Genomic DNA, 23,062 nt, shown 5'->3' on the forward strand with positions numbered 1-23,062 from the left:
ACTCCGACATTGTAGTCGAAATCCCGTAAATCAAGTACGTCGTTACCTGGGGACTACCTGTAGTTTGTAAACAATCAACAGTACCATACCTGTCAAGTTGTACGGTTTCGGCGTAATTTGTACAAGTGAGCACTGATTTTTAAATGTGTACGCCGTACGATCAAAATCTGTATGTTTTTCGTGCATTGTTTTTTTTTTCTCAGTTCGGATTTTGTCACCGTTTCGGCAACGAGACAATGTGCGTTACTATGCGTTACTACGTTGGTTGAATGACGTGAGAAAAGTCAGATACACGGAGAGCGAAGCGTTTGTTGTGACTGTTGAAAATGCGATGCTAGGCTAGGTGGCGCCAATATTTCCTGACTGTAGCTGACGGCCTGCAATCTACGTCTAGATATCTCATGCATATAGAACTACATACGGAATGAGACTCGGTGGCATTAGTAAACAGCCGCTATTTTAGAGCAGTAGACTTCTCAGAAAGGCTCTGTTGTAGTGAACCTTCCTAGCAAACCAAAGTAACTTTTTATCTAAAATACTCTTAAATCGGCAAAATCTTGAATCTGTCTTTAAAAGGTGAAACAGTTTTAAAACTTTCACGGTGAAATGAAATAATAAATAAATGACTTCCAAACATAGCAAAGGTTACTGTTTTTTTGTTGCTTTTGTTTTAAATGAAAAAAAAATAACCATGAAAGGTAAGACCAGTTACTTTGCCAAGTAACTAATTACTCTTACATTCAGGTAACTGAGTTAATAACTCAATTACTTTTTGGGAGAAGTCATTTGTAACTAATTAATTACTTTTTAAAAGTAAGATTAACAACACTGGTCATAAAGATGAAGTCTGCAGAATGAAAAGTGACAAAAGCGGAGATTTTATTCGGCCAATTTTTTGCCGATCACTTCTCAGAATTAGCAAAATAAATGTTCCCTGACTCAAAGATTGCATCGGTGAGTTCATTATATCAATTGACCTTTTTAATTTATAATTGGACACACTAACGAACTACCATCAAGTCAAACTGAACTGCGATCTGAAGTGCAGCCATCAAAAGACTTGATAGAAATTGCCAAAAGTGCTACATATAATTATAACAAAAGTCACTTTTAATTTTAGTAATCATGATGTAGCTGTAGATATTGATTGTTTTTTCATTGCTCCAGGTTATATGTTACAATATTAACAGTAAAATCATAGTATTTTAAAATTGAGTTTTATTTTTGTTTCATATTGCATGCTATATACAACGTTGTAAGATTAGTCACCAATTTGTAAGGGCATTCGTCACTATTTGGAAGATTGCCAACGGCCTCGGGTTGACAGGTATGCATTAGACATGTGCCGGTTACCGGTTTCACGGTTTACCGTGGTGTGAAAACGTCGCGGTTTCAAAACCACTAAAATTTTCCGTCATACCTTAGTGCGGTATTCACTATTTTTCATGTGCCAAAATGCAGCCGAAGTGGCTTGGTGCGGCAGCGCTCACCCTTCCCGTTTGTTGCCGTGAGTGTCAGTGACGCTATTCTGCTAAACAGCCAGCAAACCCCCAAAACAAACCCTCCAAACACAAGGTGTACTTTTCTTCAATTTATTGAGCTCTCAAATCGTGCTTAAATATACAAATGAATACATTTAAAACGTTGTACAATTGTATTTTTCCACGTGTGATTAGGTTCAACAGGATAGCAGTAGCACCATTAAAAAGTTTGCCAAAAACAAAACACTCATTTTCCTTTCAAATTCAATATACAAACTAACTAAAACTTACAAAGACGAATGTTAGCCTATGCCAGTGCTTCTCAATTATTTTCTGTTACGCCCCCCCAAGGAAGACGTAAATGTTTCGCGCCCCCCCCCCAACTCTCTGCCGCCACTGTAAATAGTATCATTCGTCTATATTACTATTATAATTACGCCTCAGCCTAACATTGTGTCCTTTTTTTTCTATTAAAGAAAAAAAGTAACATAGATCAACTTATAATAAAGTATAACTTTTAACATTGTGTTGCTTGTAACAGAAAAGACTTAACGCGCATCAATTTGCCTGAAGTTAAAAAAAAAAAAAAAAAAAAAAAAAAGTCACATCCAAACTGTAAAAATACACTCAAGGTACATTTTTGACCATTTGATACTGAAAAATAAAATGTAATAAAATCAGTAAATAATAACAAATTCAAATTGATTCGAAACATTTACTCTTCAGGACAACATGCCAAAAAATTTGACCGAAAAAAAAACAAAACTGAATAGAAGGCGGGAAAAAGGTCTTTGGACAGAAGGAAAGTTTTTATTTTCGCTGATTCACCACAGTGCTCACTGGTTTACTGATATAACACTGACAAAGCAGGACGATTGTGACAATTGGCAATATTCGGCACGTTATCGCTGAAAAACAATCAAGCGGCTTATCAATGAGATTGAGGTCTAATGTCTTTAAGTGGCGTCTTAACTGATTTGGCTTCTCCGCTATAATCATTTTTAGACTCAGTAAACAGTGGTCTTTCCTCATTTCCCACTATATTAAAAGTCAAAGGCAAACGGCCCGAAAAAAGCGCATTCTCGGCGGCCGAGGGAGAACCGTAGGTGAGGGCGGTGGTCGTGACGATCCCAAGCCGAAAACGGCACTTCTCGGCCGGACACGTGAGAACCGAAGAAGACAGTGGGTCGCTGCGTGAGTCCAGCTCTGCATGAGTCTCTTCCGTGTGCTATTGCTTACTTCAAAAATACTGCACGCACTTTGAAAATGAGAGCGCCACTGCCACCCACGGAGTGGATGTGCAAGTACACTTTATTCTAGTACGGCAAAAAAAAAAAAAAAAAAAAAAAAAAAAGCATGTTCCCCAGGTCACCCCCTGGGGGGGCGCGCCCCACCATTTGAGAAGTACTGGCCTATGCTAAGCTGGGAGAGCAGCTTTGTCGAGGTTTTATGTCTCACAGCCGCTGAGTGAGAAACAAGCTTGAATGAAGGGGGGAAGAAAAAGGATCGCGTCAAAGATCGCTAATTGAGAAAGGAGGTCTCACTCCTCACTTTTTTTTTTGGATGAAACCTTTCCTCAACAATATTTACATTTTAACTAACTTATAAAACTAACATACATTTTTAACTTAACTTATTAACTTATTAATTCTTTTTTCTTTTTAACACAAAGGCATGGCATCATGTAGACAGAGTTGACACAGTGGCTGAAAATGGCAAAACTTCACTTGAGCTTCCCCCCTCAAAAAAAGTCATACAGTATATATTTTTATTTAGAAGTGTTTTTATTAATTATTTTGTTCTTACTCTAATATTGAGCAACTTGAGCTGTGGGTATAGTCTAGGTTCTATTTATTTTAATTTTATATAAAATATTTGTTGTTTTTTGTTAATTTATTTATTTTCACATTATATTCATGTTCCAATTTGCAAATATGTTTTGAAAAAAAATCCTGTTCAATGAAAAAAAAAATTTTTTTTCTTTCTTTTTTTTTTTAAAAACCCATACATCTCAAAATTTTGGAGCTATAATTGCAATACCGTGAAACCGCGGTATTTTTGCTCACGGTTATCGTACCGTCAAACTCTCATACCGGCACATGCTTAGTATGCATTACTGTCATGAAACTTGAAAAATAACATTTTTCTTTTCATTTCAATAAAATTAAACTTAATATTTTATATCGGGGAGGTGTCTGTTCATGGAGTTCATTGCAACTTCCCATAATAACATAGGCTGAAAGGCTTCATCTTGCTAAAAAATATGCTAGAACCACATTTACATTCAATATCATCTGACAGGTCCTGTTATTTCTTATCTTAATGAGCAGTTATGATTTTACAGCATTTTTTTCTGCAGCATATTATTACATTTTGGCATTGTTTGTGATATTTTAAGCTCAGTGTTAACTGGAGACCTTTAACATCTTGCGTTTGTGAGATCGATCAGCTACGTGAGCCACTTTACTGTTTCATCCAATTCAATTAAAAGGATCCATCCCATCTGAAAAAAAAAAAAGCTAAGTAAGGCCGTCAAGTACAAGTTGCCCTTCCGCTGACTGTCCTCCATTCTTAATGCAAGCAAAGCTTTCCTTTGCCTTTAATTTAAAATAAAATACTGCCAAAGCTTGAAACAGGTGAAGGCTTAACTATGAAATAAGATCTCTTGAGCTCAAGAAAGAAAAATGACATAAAGTGGAATTTTTAGTGTGGCGTAGTATATTAAAAGAAGTACTTCATAGCACTCTGTTTAATTGCAATCCTTGAGTCAAAGCAAAACTTGAAACAATGAATTGCGTTGAAACTAGGGCTGTCAAACGATTAGAATTTTTAATCGAGTTAATCACAGCTTAAAAATTAATTGTAATTAATCGCAATTCAAACCATCTCTAAAATATGCCATATTTTTCTGTAAATTGTTGGAATGGAAAGATAAGACAAGACGGATATATACATTCAACATACTGTACATAAATACTGTCTTTGGTTATTATAACAGTAAATCCACAAGATGGCATTAACATTATTAACATTTTTTCTGTTAAAGTGATCCACGCTCCATGGATAGAAAGACTTGTAGTTCTTAAAAGATAAATGTTAGTACAAGTTATAGTAATTTTATAATAAAACTCCTCTTAATGTTTTCGTTTTAATACAATTTGTAAAATTTTCATTCAAAAAATAAACTAGTAGCTCGCCATTGTTGACGTCGCCGAGCGGTGACGTCACATGGGATCAATGCCGTTCTTCCAAGGTGTTTTTAACTACGTGAGGTAGTGATTGAAATACACCACAAAGTGTCAATGGAGAGTTTTGAATTAATTCGAGATCTAGCCAAGGCAAAGTCTGAGTAAGTTTTATGTGTATTTTGTAGAGGCATGCGTAATTTCCGATTCTGAGATTATTCGCGATTCGGCCGTGGAAGATTCGAGAACGATTCACAAAAATCCAAATTCCGATTATTGAATTATACCAGGTAAAGCAGACCTAAAACACAGCGCAGTCTTCGGGACGCAATGAGGAACAGACCGAGAGTAAATATCATGTTCAACTCATGCCGCTAGATTAAAAAAAAACAATAATACCTGACTGCGGCCGACAGCTGCTTCAAACAACGCCCAGTTGCTAGTTGCTACAAACATAGCTATGGAAGATTTCACATATTTGTAGAACTAGACGCAAAATGACAGAAGATGGCGCCGGTAGAACATGTAAAAAGAACTAGATGCAAAATGACAGTCTTGCCGTTTAGTAGTTGCCGCGTTGTTAACAGGCGCCATCTTAAAGCTGTAGACTTCTCTAGAAGGCTCTGTTGTAGCGAACCTAATTAACTTTTTATCTAAAATACTCCTAAATCGGCAAAATCCTAACTTGAATCCATCTTTAAATGATGAAACCGTTTTAAAACTTTGATATGTCCAAAGTAGACAAGGGAAATTATGGAATAACAGAATTTTAACAACTTTAACGGTTGATTCACATCATTTAATTAATCGAATGTAGTTTAAAGCTGCTGATACAGAATGGGACTTGAGTATTTTATTTACTGTTTTAGACTGTTAACATGATACTGAAATATTAGTTTGGTTTAGCCTGAGAGGATTTTTGAACAATTTTGAAACTAATGTACAAAACATTTGAAGCGCGGGGGGGACATCAATAATCGATTTATAATCGAATCGGAGCCTCTGAATCGTAGTAGAATCGTTAGGTGCCAAAAGATTCCCACCTCTAGTATTTTGCATCGCTATTTTGATTGGGAAGGCCAGTTCTCTTTGCATTGAGAGCTTTTTGTGAACATTATTTTTTGAGATATAAGAATATTATTTTTGTTGTGCTTTCACTAAATGATACTGTAGCGACTTAACTGTTCCGCCCAAATGCATGATGGGAAGTTGGGCAACAATGGCTGTCAGTGGTGGCTGCAAATGGTATACAGTATGTTCTGCATTGTGTTTAATTAGGCTGTTTAGAAAAATATCGTCTCCTGCGCCGCCCAAATGCATGACGGGAAGTCGGGCAACCATGACTGTTAGTAGTGGCTGCAAATGGTATACAGCAGGGGTGTCCAAACTTTTTGCAAAGGGGGCCAGATTTGGTGTCGTAAAAATTTGGGGGGCCGACCTTGGCTGACGTTTTTTGCGTAGAACAATTAGGGCTGTCAAAACTATCGCGTTAACGGGCGTTAATTAATTTTTAAAAAATTAATCACGTTAAAATTTTTGACGCATTTAAAGCACATGCCCCGCTCAGATTAAAATGACAGCAAAGTGTCATTTCCACTTGTTACTCGTGTTTTTTGGTGTTTTTCTGCCCTCTGCTGGCGCTTGGGTGCGACGGATTTTATGGGTTTCAGGCTTCAGCACCATACGGTAATTATTGACATCAACAATGGCGAGCTACTAGTTTATTTTTTGATTGAAAATTTGACAAACTTTATTAAAACAAAAACATTAAGAGGGGTTTTAATATAAAATTTCTATAACTTGTACTAACTTTTATCTTTTAAGAACTACAAATCTTTCTATCCATGGATCGCTTTAACAAAATGTTAATAATGTTAATGCCATCTTGTTGATTTATTGTTATAAAATACAGTATTTATGTACAGTATGTTGAATGTATATATCCGTCTTGTGTCTTATCTTTCCATTCCAACAATAATTTACAGAAAAATATGCATATTTTATAGATGTTTTGAGTTGTGATTAATTACGATTAATTAATATTTAAGCTGTGATTAACTCGATGAAAAATTTTACTCGTTTGACTGCCCAAATTTTAGCAAGCCATTCTGTGCATCACATTTGCTTTATTATGTTTTTCAATGAATAATTTCAACAATCTCACAACTAGCCTTTGTGGCGTTCTCTTTCGACTCTCGGGCTCTTGCAAAATACTACTGTGAAATAAACTAGCTTCAATTTGCTTCAATTTCTCACAACGTATCTTCCCTGTGATCTTGTCGTACATGTCAGCGTGTTTTGTTTGGTAATATCGCCTTACATTGAACTCTTTAAAAACAGTGACTGTCTCTTTGCAAATGAGGTGGACACAGTTGTTGCGTATTTTAGTGAAGAAATAGTCCAATTTCCACCTATCCTTGAAGCGTCGGCCGTCACAGTCAACTTTCTTTTTTTTGTTGAATGTCGTCATTTTAGAAAATTGGGAGTAAAGGGTCACATGGGGTAATGTTGCTTAGAGTGCTGCTGCCTTTTAGTGGGTAAATGAGGAGCAGCATTTAGTGTGTAAGCTACTTGATATGCTGGTAGCAGTACTGCTGACCAATATATTAAGTCTGTGTGCGGGCCAGACGTTATTGATTTTAGGACACAAGCTGGGGGCCGGATGAAATTTGACCACGGGCCGCATTTGGCCCCCGGGCCGCACTTTGGACATGTCTGGTATACAGTATGTTCTGCGTTGTGTTCAATTAAGCGTGTTAAGAAAAATATTGTGTCCGGCTCCGCCCAAATGCATGACGGCAAGTTGGGCAACCATGCCTGTCAGTAGTGGCTGCAAATGGTACACTGTATGTTCTGCGTTGTGTTCAATTAAGCAAGTCAAGAAAAAGATCGTCTCCTCTCATTCTTATATTTGTTGTGAAAGAGTTGCCAAAGCTTAAGCCAATAAAAGGCACGGTCTAAAGAACGCCTGTGCCCACTCGCATTTCCCTGCCTTTTCACTCTCAATGTGCTAAAACAGTGTCATTTTAAACTATTTGAAACAAAGCATGAACGGGTCATTTCGTGCATGCGTTAATTGCGTCAAATATTTTACCGTGATTAATTTAAGAAATGAATTACCGCCCGTTAACGCGATAAATTTGACAGCCCTATATGGGACATTTATTTACTATAACTTCGGTTGAAGTTGTTCTCTTAATTTTCACAGAATGTTTATTTGAGAAACCTTGAAGTTGTTACATTTGTCATTATTGAAGCATTATTAAATAGATTTAGCAATAATAAGTTTCGTCCACGACCGCATATATCAGTATCAGATTTTTGTTGGACAATATCCGGATATTTGTTATCGGTTAAAAGGTCATTATCGGACAACTCAGACTGTTCTTTTTTTAAATTTAAGAAAAAATACATTTTATCTGGTTTAAAAATATATATTAACGAGAGGGAAAAATAGTAAATATTATAAATAGATGGCTTCTTTATTTTTTTTTTAAAAAATTTGAATTTCATTTTTACAAATGGATCGGACGTCTTTTGCCGTCAACGGCAGCCAGTGAGTTAAATATTACATAAACGATCATCAGAACGAATTTTTTTCGCCGCTGTCCCGTCCCCCTCGCGTTCCCATTTCTGGTCAACGGTCATAACCGTGTGGGCTTCTCATATTTCTACCTTCTTTCTGCCACATCCACCATCTATTAGTCCCGCGGGAGCGTTTTATGACGGCTGCCAGCTCATTACTTCTGACAGCGTTTAGTCAGACCTGCTCGGCTGCCATATAAACGCTCCCCCGGACAAATTGCCGAGCCGAGATTCGGGATTTGAAAATCAAGCCGCCCCTCCCGCCGGCTCAATCTCTCCCCGCGATTGGCCATTTGCATTAACTCCGGAAGGTCCATTTAATCAGATGCTCTGCTTACCTTGATAGAATAAGGCGAGTGATTGATGACGCTGACATTTGAAGCCAATATACTCATAAGTGATGTCGTCGTAAATCCGGCCGTATGACGGAGTAAGTGTGTTTATTTTCCAGGGAACTGCTGAGGCAAGCTGAAGTATGCGGCCGCTTTTACGCTGCCGGCCTTCCCTTCCAGATTGATACAGCCCCTCCAACCATGAGTTTCTAACTTTTTACACTGACAGGAGTTACATTTTTAGTGACGTTTAGCTCAAATGGTGTTGAAAGACTTGGTCACCCTTAGGGAGTTTCAAGCAAGTTTTAGAATTTTAACAGACTATTAATGTCTATGTCTTTTTACTGGAATTTTACGACGACTAATATGAGGCGCGTGACAATATATTGAAAAGGTGATATATCATGACTTTGTAGCCTGAAGGGAAAAGATACCGTTCTCGCACACAACATATTATTGTTTGCATTAGTCTAACACATTCATCTAACTATAGTTTAGGCAGACTTCACTCAGTGCCCTTGACACAGTAAAGTTAATCACCTTATCGGCGCTCATGAGGGGGAAAAGGAAAAATGGTACCGTTTCTCGTAGGCACCGTCTAACTGTTTGCATTACTCGAACACACGTAATATAATCAATCAGGGAATAGTATCATTTCTCATATTCACTGTTGGACTGCACTACTCTAACACACCTAATGTAAAATAAATAGCACACCATAGTTTAAAGAAACAGTATAGATACACAACGCCATCTGATCACAGAAGCCCAACGTGGGCGCCACGAGCAAGATTGACGCACCAACTCTGGCAATCAGTCCTCCCGACAAACAAACAAGGACAAAGACCAGCGTGCTTTGTCCTAAACAAGTAGAGCTAGCCCGGATAAACAAAGTTGATAGCAGGCGCTTGTGACGACAAGAGCAGCGTCGGTCGTGGCAACCACATCCCATCCACGCACGAACCTAAACAGCCCGAAACCGGCCAGAGAGGGATGATCCCAAAGCAACGCCCGGACACACCTTCGGCCGGCCCACGGACTTAAAAAACACTGGACACTGAGATAAGACAGATTTTGCTGTAGCCTTGTTTTGAATCCAGAATTGTCCCACCGTCGTCTGTTTTTGCCTTGTTTATGACCATTGTCGACGAATAAATTGTCAACATGCTTTCGGCGAGTCTTTTTCAAACTTTTGGAACATGGAGTCAGTACAAAGGGTTAATATCAGAGATGAACGCGCGAAGTTCCGCCTTCCCGGTTGGCGCGCGTGGAGGCAGCATCGGCAGAGCGGCACTTTGTTCAGCTGTCGCTGTTTCCGTGCGGCTTGTCTGGGGAGGCGAATTTCAACAGTCTCAGCTTCCCAGTAGCTTGGATTACAGGCGCGCGCCCAACGTTGGGCTTCTGTGATAAGATGGCGTTGTGTATCTATTCTGTTTCTTTAAACTATGGTGTGCTATTTATTTTACATTAGGTGTGTTAGAGTAATGCAGTCCTACAGTGAATATGAGAAATGATACTATTCCCTGATTGATTATATTATGTGTGTTCGAGTAATGCAAACAGACGGTGCCTACGAGAAACGGTACCATTTTTCCTTTTCCCCCTCATGAGCGCCGATTAACTTTACTGTGTCAAGGGCACTGAGTGAAGTCTGCCTAAACTATAGTTAGATGAATGTGTTAGACTGATGCAAACAATAATATGGTGTGTGCGAGAACGGTACTTTTTCCTTTCAAGCCCAAGAGGTTATCGATATGCTCCAGCCAAGAATCGATAGATTTTTTTAAAAAGGTGTCACTGTTTAAAATCCAACCAAAATCTTACCTCACTGGCAGCTATTGACAGTGTGAGACATCCAATTCATTTTGACTGGATTGGACATCTAGTGCTGTCAATGGCACTGAAACCAGACCGTGTATAATGCTGTGAGCAGCATGTCATTTTTTTTTTATTTTTATTTTTTTTCAAGTTTATAGGAAAAAATGAGACTTTTGTTTTACTCACTTATGAACATAAAAATGATGTCATGCAGCTCTTATTTTTTCCTCTTCTTAGTGTCTGGAGCATTGCGAGGTTCAGCACCTTTACGAGGCCGTACTGCCTTCCATGGTCAAGCTGGCACTCAGCGCTCCGCGCCTCTGCACGATGGTACGTAAAATAATCTCGGTCTAAAATCAAGCAATCTTGGAAATGAATCATTTTCACTGCCACTAATTATCAGTTTGACTTTTGGTGATGTTTCAAATGGGCCCTTTCCGGTCCTATTTCATCCGATTTTTTTATGAGTTTATGTCCAAACTGTTTGTTTCCCCCCCCCCCCTTCATTCATAGCAAATCGCTCACACATGACTCCACAAACTGTAGCTGTAAACTTACCGTAATTTCCCAAATATAACGCGCACTTTTTTCCCCCAAATCAACTTGTAAACTCATGGTGCGCATTATAAACGGGTACGTGGATGGAGACAGAAATATATATGTATTACATATATATATAAACCGATTTTTTTTCATTGACACGGCCACATTGTGTTGAAGAAACGTATGCGGTGACCCGTTGCCGACCATTACGGTACGTGACGTCACCGTTTTGTTTCGGTAATACTTCACTCTAATCGGCCGAATGATTTCGTCTGTGTTAAATTCTGTTTTTTTCACTCTTCATAAAGCACAGAATTTAGTTTCTTGAACTCATTTGAGTCGACGTTTATTGCAGCTCCGCAATTCGGACCATAACAAATGTAAGGACACACACTTCCTGTGTCCGTCAACTATATCGGTCCCTCGGGAAACTCAAACCCAAATAACAATAGTTCCTTTTGTTACTGTCGTGTTGACAGCTATGAGCTCTCACGGATTTCCAACTTACGTTCTCACTTTCATTTTACCGTATCAATCCATGGAAGAAACATTTATTCATCATGAGGAAACGAGCAAGTTATACAGCAGCCTTTAAAAGAAAAGTCACATCTGTTTTGTTTTCTCCTAGATTCTGGTAAGTTGGAGAAGTTGTCAAATCATATTATTACCGTAAATATTGTCAGTTTACGGCAGTGGTCTCAAACCGGTCCTCAAAGGGCCGCAGGGGGTACTGGATTTCATTCCAACCAAACGAGACAAATACCTTTTCACCAATCTGGTTTCTTACAAGTGTAATCAGTTGATTGCAATCAGGTGCTGCTTATGTTAGTAGAAACCTCATTGGTTGAACTGTTTGTGCTGGATCTGTTGGAACAAAAACCAGGACCCACTGCGGCCCTTTGTGGAGTCGGTTTGAGACCGCTGGTTTACGGTAATGTTTTGAACTACCAATGTGCTATGCTTGTGCTGTGTTTCACCAGTCAGTAAAATGACATCTCTGTATCTGTACACAAGCTCTGTTTTCTTCTAAAATTAGGGTGCGCGTTATAAACGGGTACAATAATTTTCCCTAGATTTTACAAGTAAATTTGGGGTGCGCATTATACACGGGTGCGCCTTATATTCGGGAAATTACGGTAATTAAAAATGCATACACAAACATATGTTGGCTGAAACAACTTACAGCCTTATGTGGGCCAAATCAGAGCGCAGCTATCGTTTATCCATGTCAGACGTCTGAGTCTGCCAAGTCATACGAGGCGACAGTCCAGCCAGACCCAATGTTGCCACCAGTCGGCAGAGTATCCAACGTAGGAATTGAACTCTTTCGTAACCTGGGGACTACCTGTATCTATAAGCGGAGTTTGACTTTTGGGGCTGGGGGGGCACAACATGTTGATGAACCCGAAAAGCAGTGTCAGCAATTAAATTAACTTACAAGAATATTTATAATAATAAGTTGAAAATGAGCGTTTTTTTGTTTCCCATCATTCTTGAGTGGAAATCTAAATCAGGCTGCTGTCAGGAAAGCTATACTTTTCGCCAAGATCATCATCCATTGAATATGGTACGCCCGCCGGTGTCGTGCCACTGTAGTTACCTCAGTCAAAAATTGTATCATCTGGGCGGAGCCATATGGAAGTAGATTTGTGTCTTTTTTTGTTCAATCAAAAAAAAAGTTGGTTCAATCAAAATCTATGTTTTCAAACAAAAAAAAGTTGCTTCAATTAAAAAAAAAAAAAAAAAAAAATTTGAGTGCAAAAATAAATTTGTAACTCAAAAAAATGTATTTGAAATTTGTCTTTATTATTCAATCAAAAAATAAGTTGCTTAAAAACGTTATTTTGAAAAGGAAAATCACTTGAATCAAAAAAAAAAAACATTTCAATCATGTAAAAAGTTTTTGAATGCGAGTATTTGAGATTGAGAAATTTGCATTTGAAAACTTAATTTTTCATCGAAAAAGTTTTCTTTGAATGAAACAATCCTTTTTGTGTTTTAGCCATATTATGGGTAGGACATTTGTGTCTAAATCATTTAATCCCCCCCAAAAAAAGGTTCATAGCTTCAATTAAAAAAAAAAAAATTCAATCAAAGAAAAAACTACAATTGCCCAAGAGAAAAATAAAATTGCCCTCCCCTAATTTTTGGGGAAAAATATATGCAAAGCAAATAACCATCTAAGGTCCTAGTCACGTGATCTGTTCGAAAAATCATTTTGACCCATCATAAAAATATTTTTTTTGTACATTCATTTTTGTTGCAGTTTTATTGCTTTACAACTTGTATATATATAAAGAAAAAAGTCAATTAAACGCAATTACACTTCTTGGCCACTGGGGGGGCCAGCCCCCCTTAAAATCCACTTATGCCTGTATCTACCGTTTTACTTGGCATATTGACTTCAAGTAAAAACGAAGGTGATAGTCAACTTCTGCCCTGTTGAATGAGATGTACCGCAAGTGCGTGGGTGACGTAATCACCAAGTTGCGTCGCTTGAAAGATGACGTCCGCTGATCGTAGAGATTAGACGAGAATAAAGGTAATTTGGGGTATCAAATAGGGCTGTCCCAAACGACTACTTTCCTCCCGATTAGTCAGCCGACTATTTTTACGATTAGTCGACTAATCTAATAATTTTTTTTTTTTTTTTTACTATTTTAATAATGAAATTTTTGTTGAAGCTTATTAATCCACAAAAACATTTTGGAACACCTAAATTCTTTATTAACGTATAAATAGATAACATAAATATCAATAATAAATCACAAACAATGAGGTCAAATGCTGCTGGCATTAACTAGTGCAAAAAAAATGTAAACGGAAACACTGAGACTTCACCTCTTTAACAGGAGTCAAAAAATTTTTTACTCTTTTTGTGGTATGTCATTGTCGATATTGTTCTAAATGTTAAAATGAATTGCAATGTCCCGGACAACCATTTTCATAATACTTTGTGTGAGTTTAGATGCTTTTTCTGGTGTGCATTCCGCATTTTTTGGGGAGGGGAAAAACTGTTCAACTTTTGTTTGTTTTAACCTGAAAATAGATAAAGTAGAGGGCACACTGAAATATTACCACAATTATTTTGAATGAGAGGCACACATACTCACAGTAACAGAAATTAAATATATAGTATTAATTTTATTGTATACTACTATATGTATATACACAATGATACTTTATAATATAAAGTAACTAATGTTAGTGCAGTCATGGATTACAGTAAGCAGGCCAGTGCTGTTTCCATGTATATTTTTATTATATTATGTATATACAGGATATATGTATATATTTCCCCAAGTGGGAGCTTCCATGATCCTAATAAATTTAATAATAATTTAAAAAATATATTATATAATTATACATGTTAATTATTTTATTAGATTTATAAGATTCATATATATATATATATATATATATATACATATATATTTATAATTTATAAAATTGCACGTTGATACGACGCACGTCGACTAGTCGGGACAGCTCTAGTATCATATTATTGCAACGTAACGGAATTTCACGTGCACATCTCACCACAGGATAGAATACTCCTTTCCAGTAGTTTGTTAATGAGGTTTCCGGACATCTTCGCTTCATATTGCTGTAGTAAGCCCGTGGCCAGATGTTCAGTCTCGTGTTATTAGAGGTGATATTGATCGGTTAACTGGGGCTGCCTAGGGAGGCTCTGTAGCGCTAATCAGCCAAGATGAACGAGTTCGTCCATCTCGGAAAACACTGACCTTAATTACTTCTCTCCATTTACTTAATGGAACCCCTCTTGTCTCTTTTGCTTGTTAAATTGCCATGCTAATTCTCGGCCTCGATTAGCCTTAATAACCACAGTAGTAAGACTAGATGTGTTTTTTTTTCTTCTCGCGCGTTGGTTCCCATTCAAAGTCATTGTAGTTGTTGTCAGTTCAACCTGATAGGCCGCGCCACGCGATGTCGAGCATTCAAATTTCACGCCGCAGAGAAGATGGCCGGGTTTCTGTGACGACAAGGAAACATGATTAAACTCGTAATATTATGAGACTAAGTCAGATATTCTAAAATAAAAGGATTCAAGTGGTAATGTCACGAGAATAAGGTCGTTTAGTTGCTTATTTTCACGTCCCTGAACTGGAAGTGGTTTGGTTTTCCTGGCTGACACTTTTTACCAACGTAAGTTTTTATTGACCAACAACCACTTTTGGTGTAATATTAGGAGATTGAAGAAGTATTAAGAGAAAAAAAATAGTCGAATAATGAGATTAAATTTGTTATACAATTTATATGTACGTTTACGTGAAAGGGAAAGTTGTTCGAAGTACACAGACTTTGACTTTTGGCTGACTGTCATTGCACTGCTCATGCCACAAATTGTCATATGCATCTGATTAAGTAATACGTTGTCAGATAAAATGGTCTCAATCTGGGTCCTGCATATGCAATATTTGCACAGTTACATTATAGTATTTTTGCACTGTGACATCAATATCTATGCACAAAAACATCAAGCCAGCCATCTCCTTCCAAGTCTGATTTCTGCAAACTGTCATATATGCCCTTATATTTCCACTACACCACCACTTGCTGCTACTTACTTATTCACTTTATTCCCAATCAGTGTACAGTACACTGTAACCTGTTTTTTTAATATTAGTCTTGTCCTTGTTGTACTTCTATTTTATGTGGTGTACGTTGTGGTGAAACTTTAAATCTCATTGTAATCAGTTCTTTTCTATTTATTTTTACTTTCTTAATGATTTTTTTTTTTTTTGTTTCGCAGCCCATCCCCTTGCTAAAGTCACGGATGAACCATTCCCTAACCATGTCTCAGGAGCAAATTGCCTGTCTTCTGGCCAACGCCTTCTTTTGCACGTTCCCGCGACGCAACTCCCGCAAGTCGGAGTACTGCAACTATCCCGAGATCAACTTCTACAGGTGAAAGGGTGTTTTTATAAAATTGATCACACACTTTGGCAGAATCCCCTCGTGAAGCCTTTATAATGGGACAAAGAGGAGATTGTGTCAATTTGGATATTCTATATTCCTTTTTATTTAGTAATGTGAAGTAAGTAATAATTGTTCACGTTCATTCATTTACCTCTTACAGTCAAAACGGATTGGACATCTAGCACCGTCAATGGCATGCGATGAGTTAAATATTTTGGGGAAAAAAACACATCAAGGAAGTAGTAGTTCTTGTCGTACAAATACATGCATGTACACATACTTGTAGCACAAATACACGTAAGTACAGTTACTTGTAGCACAAGTACGTACAAGAACACTTATTTTGTATACACTAAAATGCAAGTGCATGTACTTGTAGTTCAAGTGCACGTACTTGTAGTTCAAGTGCACGTACTTGTAGTTCAAATGCACGCAAGTGCACATACTTGTAGTTCAAGTGCACGCAAGTGCACATACTTGTAGTTCAAGTGCACGTACTTGTAGTTCAAGAGCACGTAAGTGCACGTACTTGTAGTTCTAGAGCACGCAAGTGCATGTACTTGTTGCTCAAGTGCACGCAAGTGCACTTACTTGTTGCTCAAGGGCACGGAACTGCACATACTTGTAGTTCAAGTGCACGTACTTGTAGTTCAAGTGCACATACTTGTAGTTCAAGAGCACGCAAGTGCACGTACTTGTAGTTCAAGAGCACGCAAGTGCACGTACTTGTAGTTCTAGAGCACCCAAGTGCACGTACTTGTTGCTCAAGTGCACGCAAGTGCACGTACAGTAATTGTTGCTCAAGTGCACGCAAGTGCACGTACAGTACTTTTTGCTCAAGTGCACGCAAGTGCACGTACAGTACTTGTTGCTCAAGTGCACGCAAGTGCACGCACAGTACTTGTTGCTCAAGTGCACGCAAGTGCACGTACAGTACTTGTTGCTCAAGTGCACGCAAGTGCACGTACAGTACTTGTTGCTCAAGTGCACGCAAGTGCACGTACAGTACTTGTTGCTCAAGTGCACGCAAGTGCACGTACAGTACTTGTTGCTCAAGTGCACGCAAGTGCACGTACTTGTTGCTCAAGTATACGCAAGTGCACGTACTTGTTGCTCAAATGCACGCAAGTGCACGTACTTGTTGTTCAAGTGCACGTACTTGTTGTTCAAGTGCACGTACTTGTTGTTCAAGTGCACGTACTTGTAGTTCAAGTGCACGTACTTGTAGTTCAAGTGCACGTACTTGTAGTTCAAGTGCACGTACTTGTAGTTCAAGTGCACGTACTTGTATCTCAAGTGCAAGCAAGTGCACGTACTTGTGTCATCAATCAGTCATTAATGGCATGCGATGAGTTTAAAAAAATCAAGCAAGCAAGTACAAGTTCTTTTTGTACAATTACACGCAAGTACACATGGTTGTTTTTCAAGTGCACGCAATTGAAGTATAAATACAGGAATATACACTCACTTGAGTACAAGTACATAGAAGAGCACGCACTAATGCGGTCCGTGGCAACAAATAAAATAAATTGAATTAGATAATGGTATTTCCATTCATATCAGTGGATTGACTTCATTGAGACTTTTTGAGACTTGAATTACGAGCACAGGCGTTGGAAAAATCTTGAAGTCAATGACAGGAACATTTTAAAATGCAATCTAATTTCCATTAGGGGGCACTACTGCCTTAAAAACAATCCTAGTTAGCTCGTCAGCTTATGTTTGTTTCACAAATATCTCCAATATTAAACCACATACTAATACTATTAAAACACATATAATATTTTATAGTTTTTACGCCCCCCCCCCCCCCCTTTTTTTTTTAAATTCATTTTATTTTTTTAAATGTGTGTGTTAATGGTACAGAATCATGACCATTCTTTGTCAACTCTCCTGGTTTGAGTGGATTGGACATCTATTGCGGTAAATGTTGCTAGCCATGCTTTAATGACATTTGACTACTAGCTGCCTTATTACATTGACAGTAATTTATCCTCACCTGCTGGACATAGTCCAGGTTAGGTCTCAACTCAATTTTCCCTCGTCTCCTCATTGGTGACATGCTTAATAACATCCGGTCTGCTTGGGTTTTTACCTCATTATGGTGGGGCATACAGTCTGCTGAACAAGAAGTGTCATTTCTTGCTTTTGGACACTTTTCATACTCAGTGGAAATTAGTGCTGTGACAATATATCCAAATGGTGAAGTATTGTAAACGAATGTTAAGTCGGTGCCACCTTCCCACTTTAAGCTGATTAGTCGTCTACTAGTAATAAACTCATTCACAGCAGAAGCATGAAAAAATCTTTTCTTTTTATTGTTTTGTAGAATATCCTAGAACAACTTCCTGATCCAAGTATGTGTTGGACGTCTATCGCCGTCAATGGCAGCCAACGAGTTAAGATTTCCACCCCCCACATCGAGATGTTAGCAACAGGCTAAGCGAAGGGGACTGTAATCTAATCACCATCGATTGCAGTCGTAGATACACTGCGTCCACCTTGACTATCAGCATTCCTTCCCGCTGTATAACACAAAAACGGGTTTGTGAAACGATGAGACGAGACAAGCAGCCTAGTCTAAAATGGACGCCGGATCGTTATTGCCCACCCCTCCTTCCTGTAATTGAGGGAGTGTCTGTCACTTTGCTTATTGGCTACAGTTGCGCTCCGTCTTGGACAGGCAGCGCGGCAAGCAATCTGCTGATTGCTTTTTTGGCACAACTGTCCACGTTTGTCCTCTGTTTTAAGTGATGGATATGTCGGAGGGGGAGGATGGAAAGCCCAGACGTAGCGCTTCACTTGCAGTTTTCCTCCATTGGAAACTTATTGGCTGCTATTGATGGCGATGGACGCCCAATCTTTTTGAGCTGGGAGGGTCGGGCAGCAATCAAATAAAAAAAAAAAATTGTACACGCTTTTATTATTACAAGCTGAAGGCCTGTCAAGTTGCTACTCAATGAGTAGCACACAGGTTGTTTTTGTTCTTGTGGATACTTATTTGAAGTCCTACTCCTCCGTCATTTGTGAACTGATCGTCTTGAAACTTGATATCTATGTAGCATGGACCAGTATCTATCGATTAAAGATGCACTGATACCCATACTAGTATCGGCAGGGGGCGCCGAGCCGGCCCAAAATGGTGGTATCGGTATCGGCGAGTACCAACAAAGACGGCGCCGATACCATTTACCGGTCCATTATTATAACATTTGACCGCAGCCTTTTTTTTTCCTCCTGGCGCTCACTACACTTTGTCTCTGTGTTGTGTGATGACACGTGACCACCAAACAGCTATCGCTATTGGCCTGCTCCAGACCAATGAGAACGGGCCAATAGCCACTTCTGACCAATGACATGGCCGACATGACGGCATGGCGGCGGTCGGGAAATATTTCAAAATAGAAATCCCGTCAATTAAAATCAATGGCTGCATGCAAGATTTGCGGCCTGAAAGTTTCGAGATGTGGAGTTAAATCGACCAGTTTCAATTCCTCGAACCTGATAAAACATGTGAAGACGAAACGTGAACGAACACAACGAGTTTGTGCCTGCAAGAGCAGGACTGCTATCCGGACGAAGGGCGCTGGACAGGTGCAACAATCTCTGGTCAGTTCACTACGTCTACTTAACTTTTATTGTCTTTTACTGAAAGAAATGCTGCAGTAATTTGGGAACTGTTTCCAAAGTAGGGTTGCCACCTTTCAGAAATAGAAATAAGGGACCCACCCCCTCCCGAAAAAACGAGGCTAATAGAGAGACGGGATGCTGTGGTCAATTATTATTACTTATAATTGTGAGCGTCCGCAAATGCGGAAACAAGGTTGGACCTCGAAGCGGACAACAAGCGGGGGATAAGTACAAGGGTTTAATGATTGCAAACAAAAAAATAACACGCGATCGCGGGATAGTAGAAATAACAAAAGGAGTCCGTGACAGCAGGTCAACGGAGCTCAATAGTACAAACTCGAAGATTTAGTAACGAAGACGATAGGCAGCGAGCCAAAAAGCCAAAATAAAAACACTCAAATACCTGCACAGGGTAGAGGTTACAAACGAGTGCAGCACACTACCAGAAAAAACCCAATGCAGGGGCGTAACAAGCAAATGTAGCGAGACTATAGTGCGAGATGTCAAATGGCGATCAGCAAAGCAAATATCTCGGCAGCCTTCTCTGAGCTCACCCGTGCTTAAATGCTGCGTTGATGAGCCCGCATTGGATTCAGGTGTGACGTAGAGCAGGGCGGTAAACCGAAAATTTACCGTTACCGAAATTCTTCACGATGACCGATGTAATTTTGACCATGTCGGTAAATTCGGTAATTTAATAAAAGAAGAAAATATAGTCTTTTCATCCCGCTTTGACTCTGTGTTGTTCGGCTATGTTCATTCCCCTTTAAGAAAGCAGACAGTGTGCTTACGTTTGGAGTCACATGGTTTTCAGGAAGCCAATCAAACAGAAGCCCGGTAGGCTAACGCTAGCAGCTAACGCTAGCGGCTAACGCTACAAGTAAACGGGATGAAGTCGGGCTTAAGTTAGCTTCACCAAACTTTCACCCGACATTAAGTAAACTCTTGACGGGTTCCAGATAGGGATGGAAAAACCGAGGCTTTCTGAAACAATGAACCACTTTTAAGACAATTGCCCTAAATTGAATCACTGTTTGACACACTGTAAGAGCCCCATCTACTGGATAAACAGTGCACGTTTCTTTTTAAAAGTAAAGTTGACAAATTGCCTCAGCATTACATATCTTCAATAGAATTAAGTGGATGTCGTCTATTTCAACCAGGAGATCGCGTCGTCATTAAGTGTGATTTACACAATTAAAGTTGACCTCTTTAAGCCTGTGTCATTGCTTTTGTCTGTGAAGATGTGTTCAAAGCAGTATTTGTAATACACGACAGTGCTAGTCTTGTAAGTGGCTCGTCCTAGATGACGGGGAGTAACTATGTATTGTTTATTTTTTGTAAAAATAACAGTACAGTAAGCACAGTGCTTGGGAACAGGAATATTATTTATTGCATACTGTAAGGATTTCCAAAATCATAAGATGTAAATAATTGAGCCGAATAAAAGAAAGGAAAGGTTTGTGAAACATTTTATTTTTTAATGAAGTATAATTTCTGGGGGGCGGGTGGATGTGTCGTATTTGTATCTATTCTAAATATCTAAACGTATGCCACTATCTAGTGTATAACAATGCGGAATGAATTTAATGAAATTCAAGTGATGATATTTTTCAAGTCATACAAGCTGTTATAAATGTTCACACAAGAATTCTTATTGTTTACAAGATTTTTTTTAATACTTAATGTTTAGACTGCATGTGCAATTGTTAAATTGAAAGCTGGTAAATAAATTTAACGAGAAACTGTTAATTTGTATTCCATGCATTGATTCAAATTTTCAAATTATATAACAGTTTGCTTGGGCGAATTTATCGTCATTTATCGTTATCGAGGTAAATCTGCTCAATTTATCGTGATACATACTTAAGGCCATATCGCCCAGCCCTAGTGTGACGTCAGGAACGCCCCCACTAACAGCCCAGCAACAAAACACAATCTAACCAGCAGCAGAATGTGACAATAATTTCATGAAAGTTGCACTGTTTGGCCTTTGAGAGGTTTAAAAAAAGTTTACTCAGTTCATTCAGTTTATTATTATGAACTTATTTTTACTTTCTTACTGTTGGGCTAGTATTATACTTTTTACTAGTCTTTTTCCTATTTTGCAAAGGTAAGCAACAGCCTGACAAAGCCTTGATAGCAATGATTTCACATCCAATTATGTAGCTCTTTGGGGAAAAAAATTATATATATATATATATATAATCGGGGTGGTATCGGTATGGTATCGGCCGATACTGCACAGCCAAGTATCGGTATCGGGGCCAAAAAATGGTATCGGTGCAACACTACTATCGATCCTCAGAGCCGATTATAGTTCTTTTAGGGCCCGAGCACCACCATTGTAATGCTTATTATTAGGGTTGTTCCGATCATGTCTTTTTGCTCCCGATCCGATCCCGATCGTTTTGGTTTGAGTATCTGCCGATCCTGATATTTCCCGATCCGATTGCTTTTTTTATGCTCCCGATTCAATTCCAATCATTCCTGATAATTTTTCCCGATCATATACATTTTGGCAATGCATTACGAAAAAAATGAATAAAACTCGGACGAATATATACATTCAGTATACAGTACATAAGTACTGTATTTGTTTATTATGACAATAAATCCTCAAGATGGCATTTACATTATTAACATTCTTTCTGTGAGAGGGATCCACGGATAGAAAGACTTGTAATTCTTAAAGGATAAATGTGACTTTGTATATTGTGACTAAATATTGCCATCTAGTGTATTCGTTGAGCTTTCAGTAAATGATACTGTAGCCATTTAACTTCTGCCCAAATGCATGATGGGAAGTGCAACCGTGACTGTGCGTCCTGGTACCAATTGATATATCTTATCTGCGTTGGGAAATAACATAGGGTGTTAACAAAAAAATCAACTAATACCTTTCTTCCCCACATTGCTTCCCACGATTATTCTAATATTTGGGAGAGGGATTGTAAGACTTTACCCATTTAAAAAAAGGTTCCATAGGCTGCCAAAATTCACTCTACTCATTTTACACTGCCTTTTAGCTCTATATACTGTATGGGTAAAACGGCGCCATTATAGATTGAACGCGACAATGCGTGAATGGGTCGTGCAGCGCATGTGTTAATTGCGATGAATATTGTAATGTGATAAATGTAAAAACTATTAATTCTCGCCGTTAACGCGATAAATTTGATAACCTTACCTTTAGCTTCAACTAAAGACTCTGGAAGAGTGTAACACATTATGTCTGTAACATTAAATACAATTAGAAAATGATTTAATTAAAAAAAATATATATATTTAAAAACATGTCCGATATTTTTTTGCCGATTCCGATACTTTGAAAATGATGTGATCGGACCCTTTGATAATTTTGCGACCTTGCCAAAAATTGTAACAAACTGGCTCAATGGCGCCCCCTTGAATTTTTCAAAAAGGCCTCTCCTTTTAGGTTTTTTCAATGTAGAAAAAAATTGTGCAAAACTGCTCCAAAAAGTATCTTGCATCCATATTCCAAACCCAAAAGGAAATCAGGTAATTTGGATTGAATGTGATTTTT

At 38.4% G+C, this 23,062-nt stretch overlaps 1 protein-coding gene across 3 annotated transcripts in view; it reads left to right on the plus strand.

The window, feature by feature from the left end:
- Window positions 1-23,062, plus strand: part of parga (poly (ADP-ribose) glycohydrolase a) — a 71,392-nt gene that overhangs the window by 16,363 nt on the left and 31,967 nt on the right. For all 3 annotated transcript variants that reach the window (XM_057848414.1, XM_057848413.1, XM_057848415.1), the window contains exons 8-9: window positions 10,639-10,731; window positions 15,719-15,873. In XM_057848414.1, the coding sequence (XP_057704397.1) occupies window positions 10,639-10,731; window positions 15,719-15,873 (248 nt within the window). The remainder of the gene's footprint in view (window positions 1-10,638; window positions 10,732-15,718; window positions 15,874-23,062) is intronic.

This window comes from Corythoichthys intestinalis, chromosome 10 (genome assembly GCF_030265065.1).
Source record: "Corythoichthys intestinalis isolate RoL2023-P3 chromosome 10, ASM3026506v1, whole genome shotgun sequence".
Classification (NCBI taxonomy): domain Eukaryota; kingdom Metazoa; phylum Chordata; class Actinopteri; order Syngnathiformes; family Syngnathidae; genus Corythoichthys; species Corythoichthys intestinalis.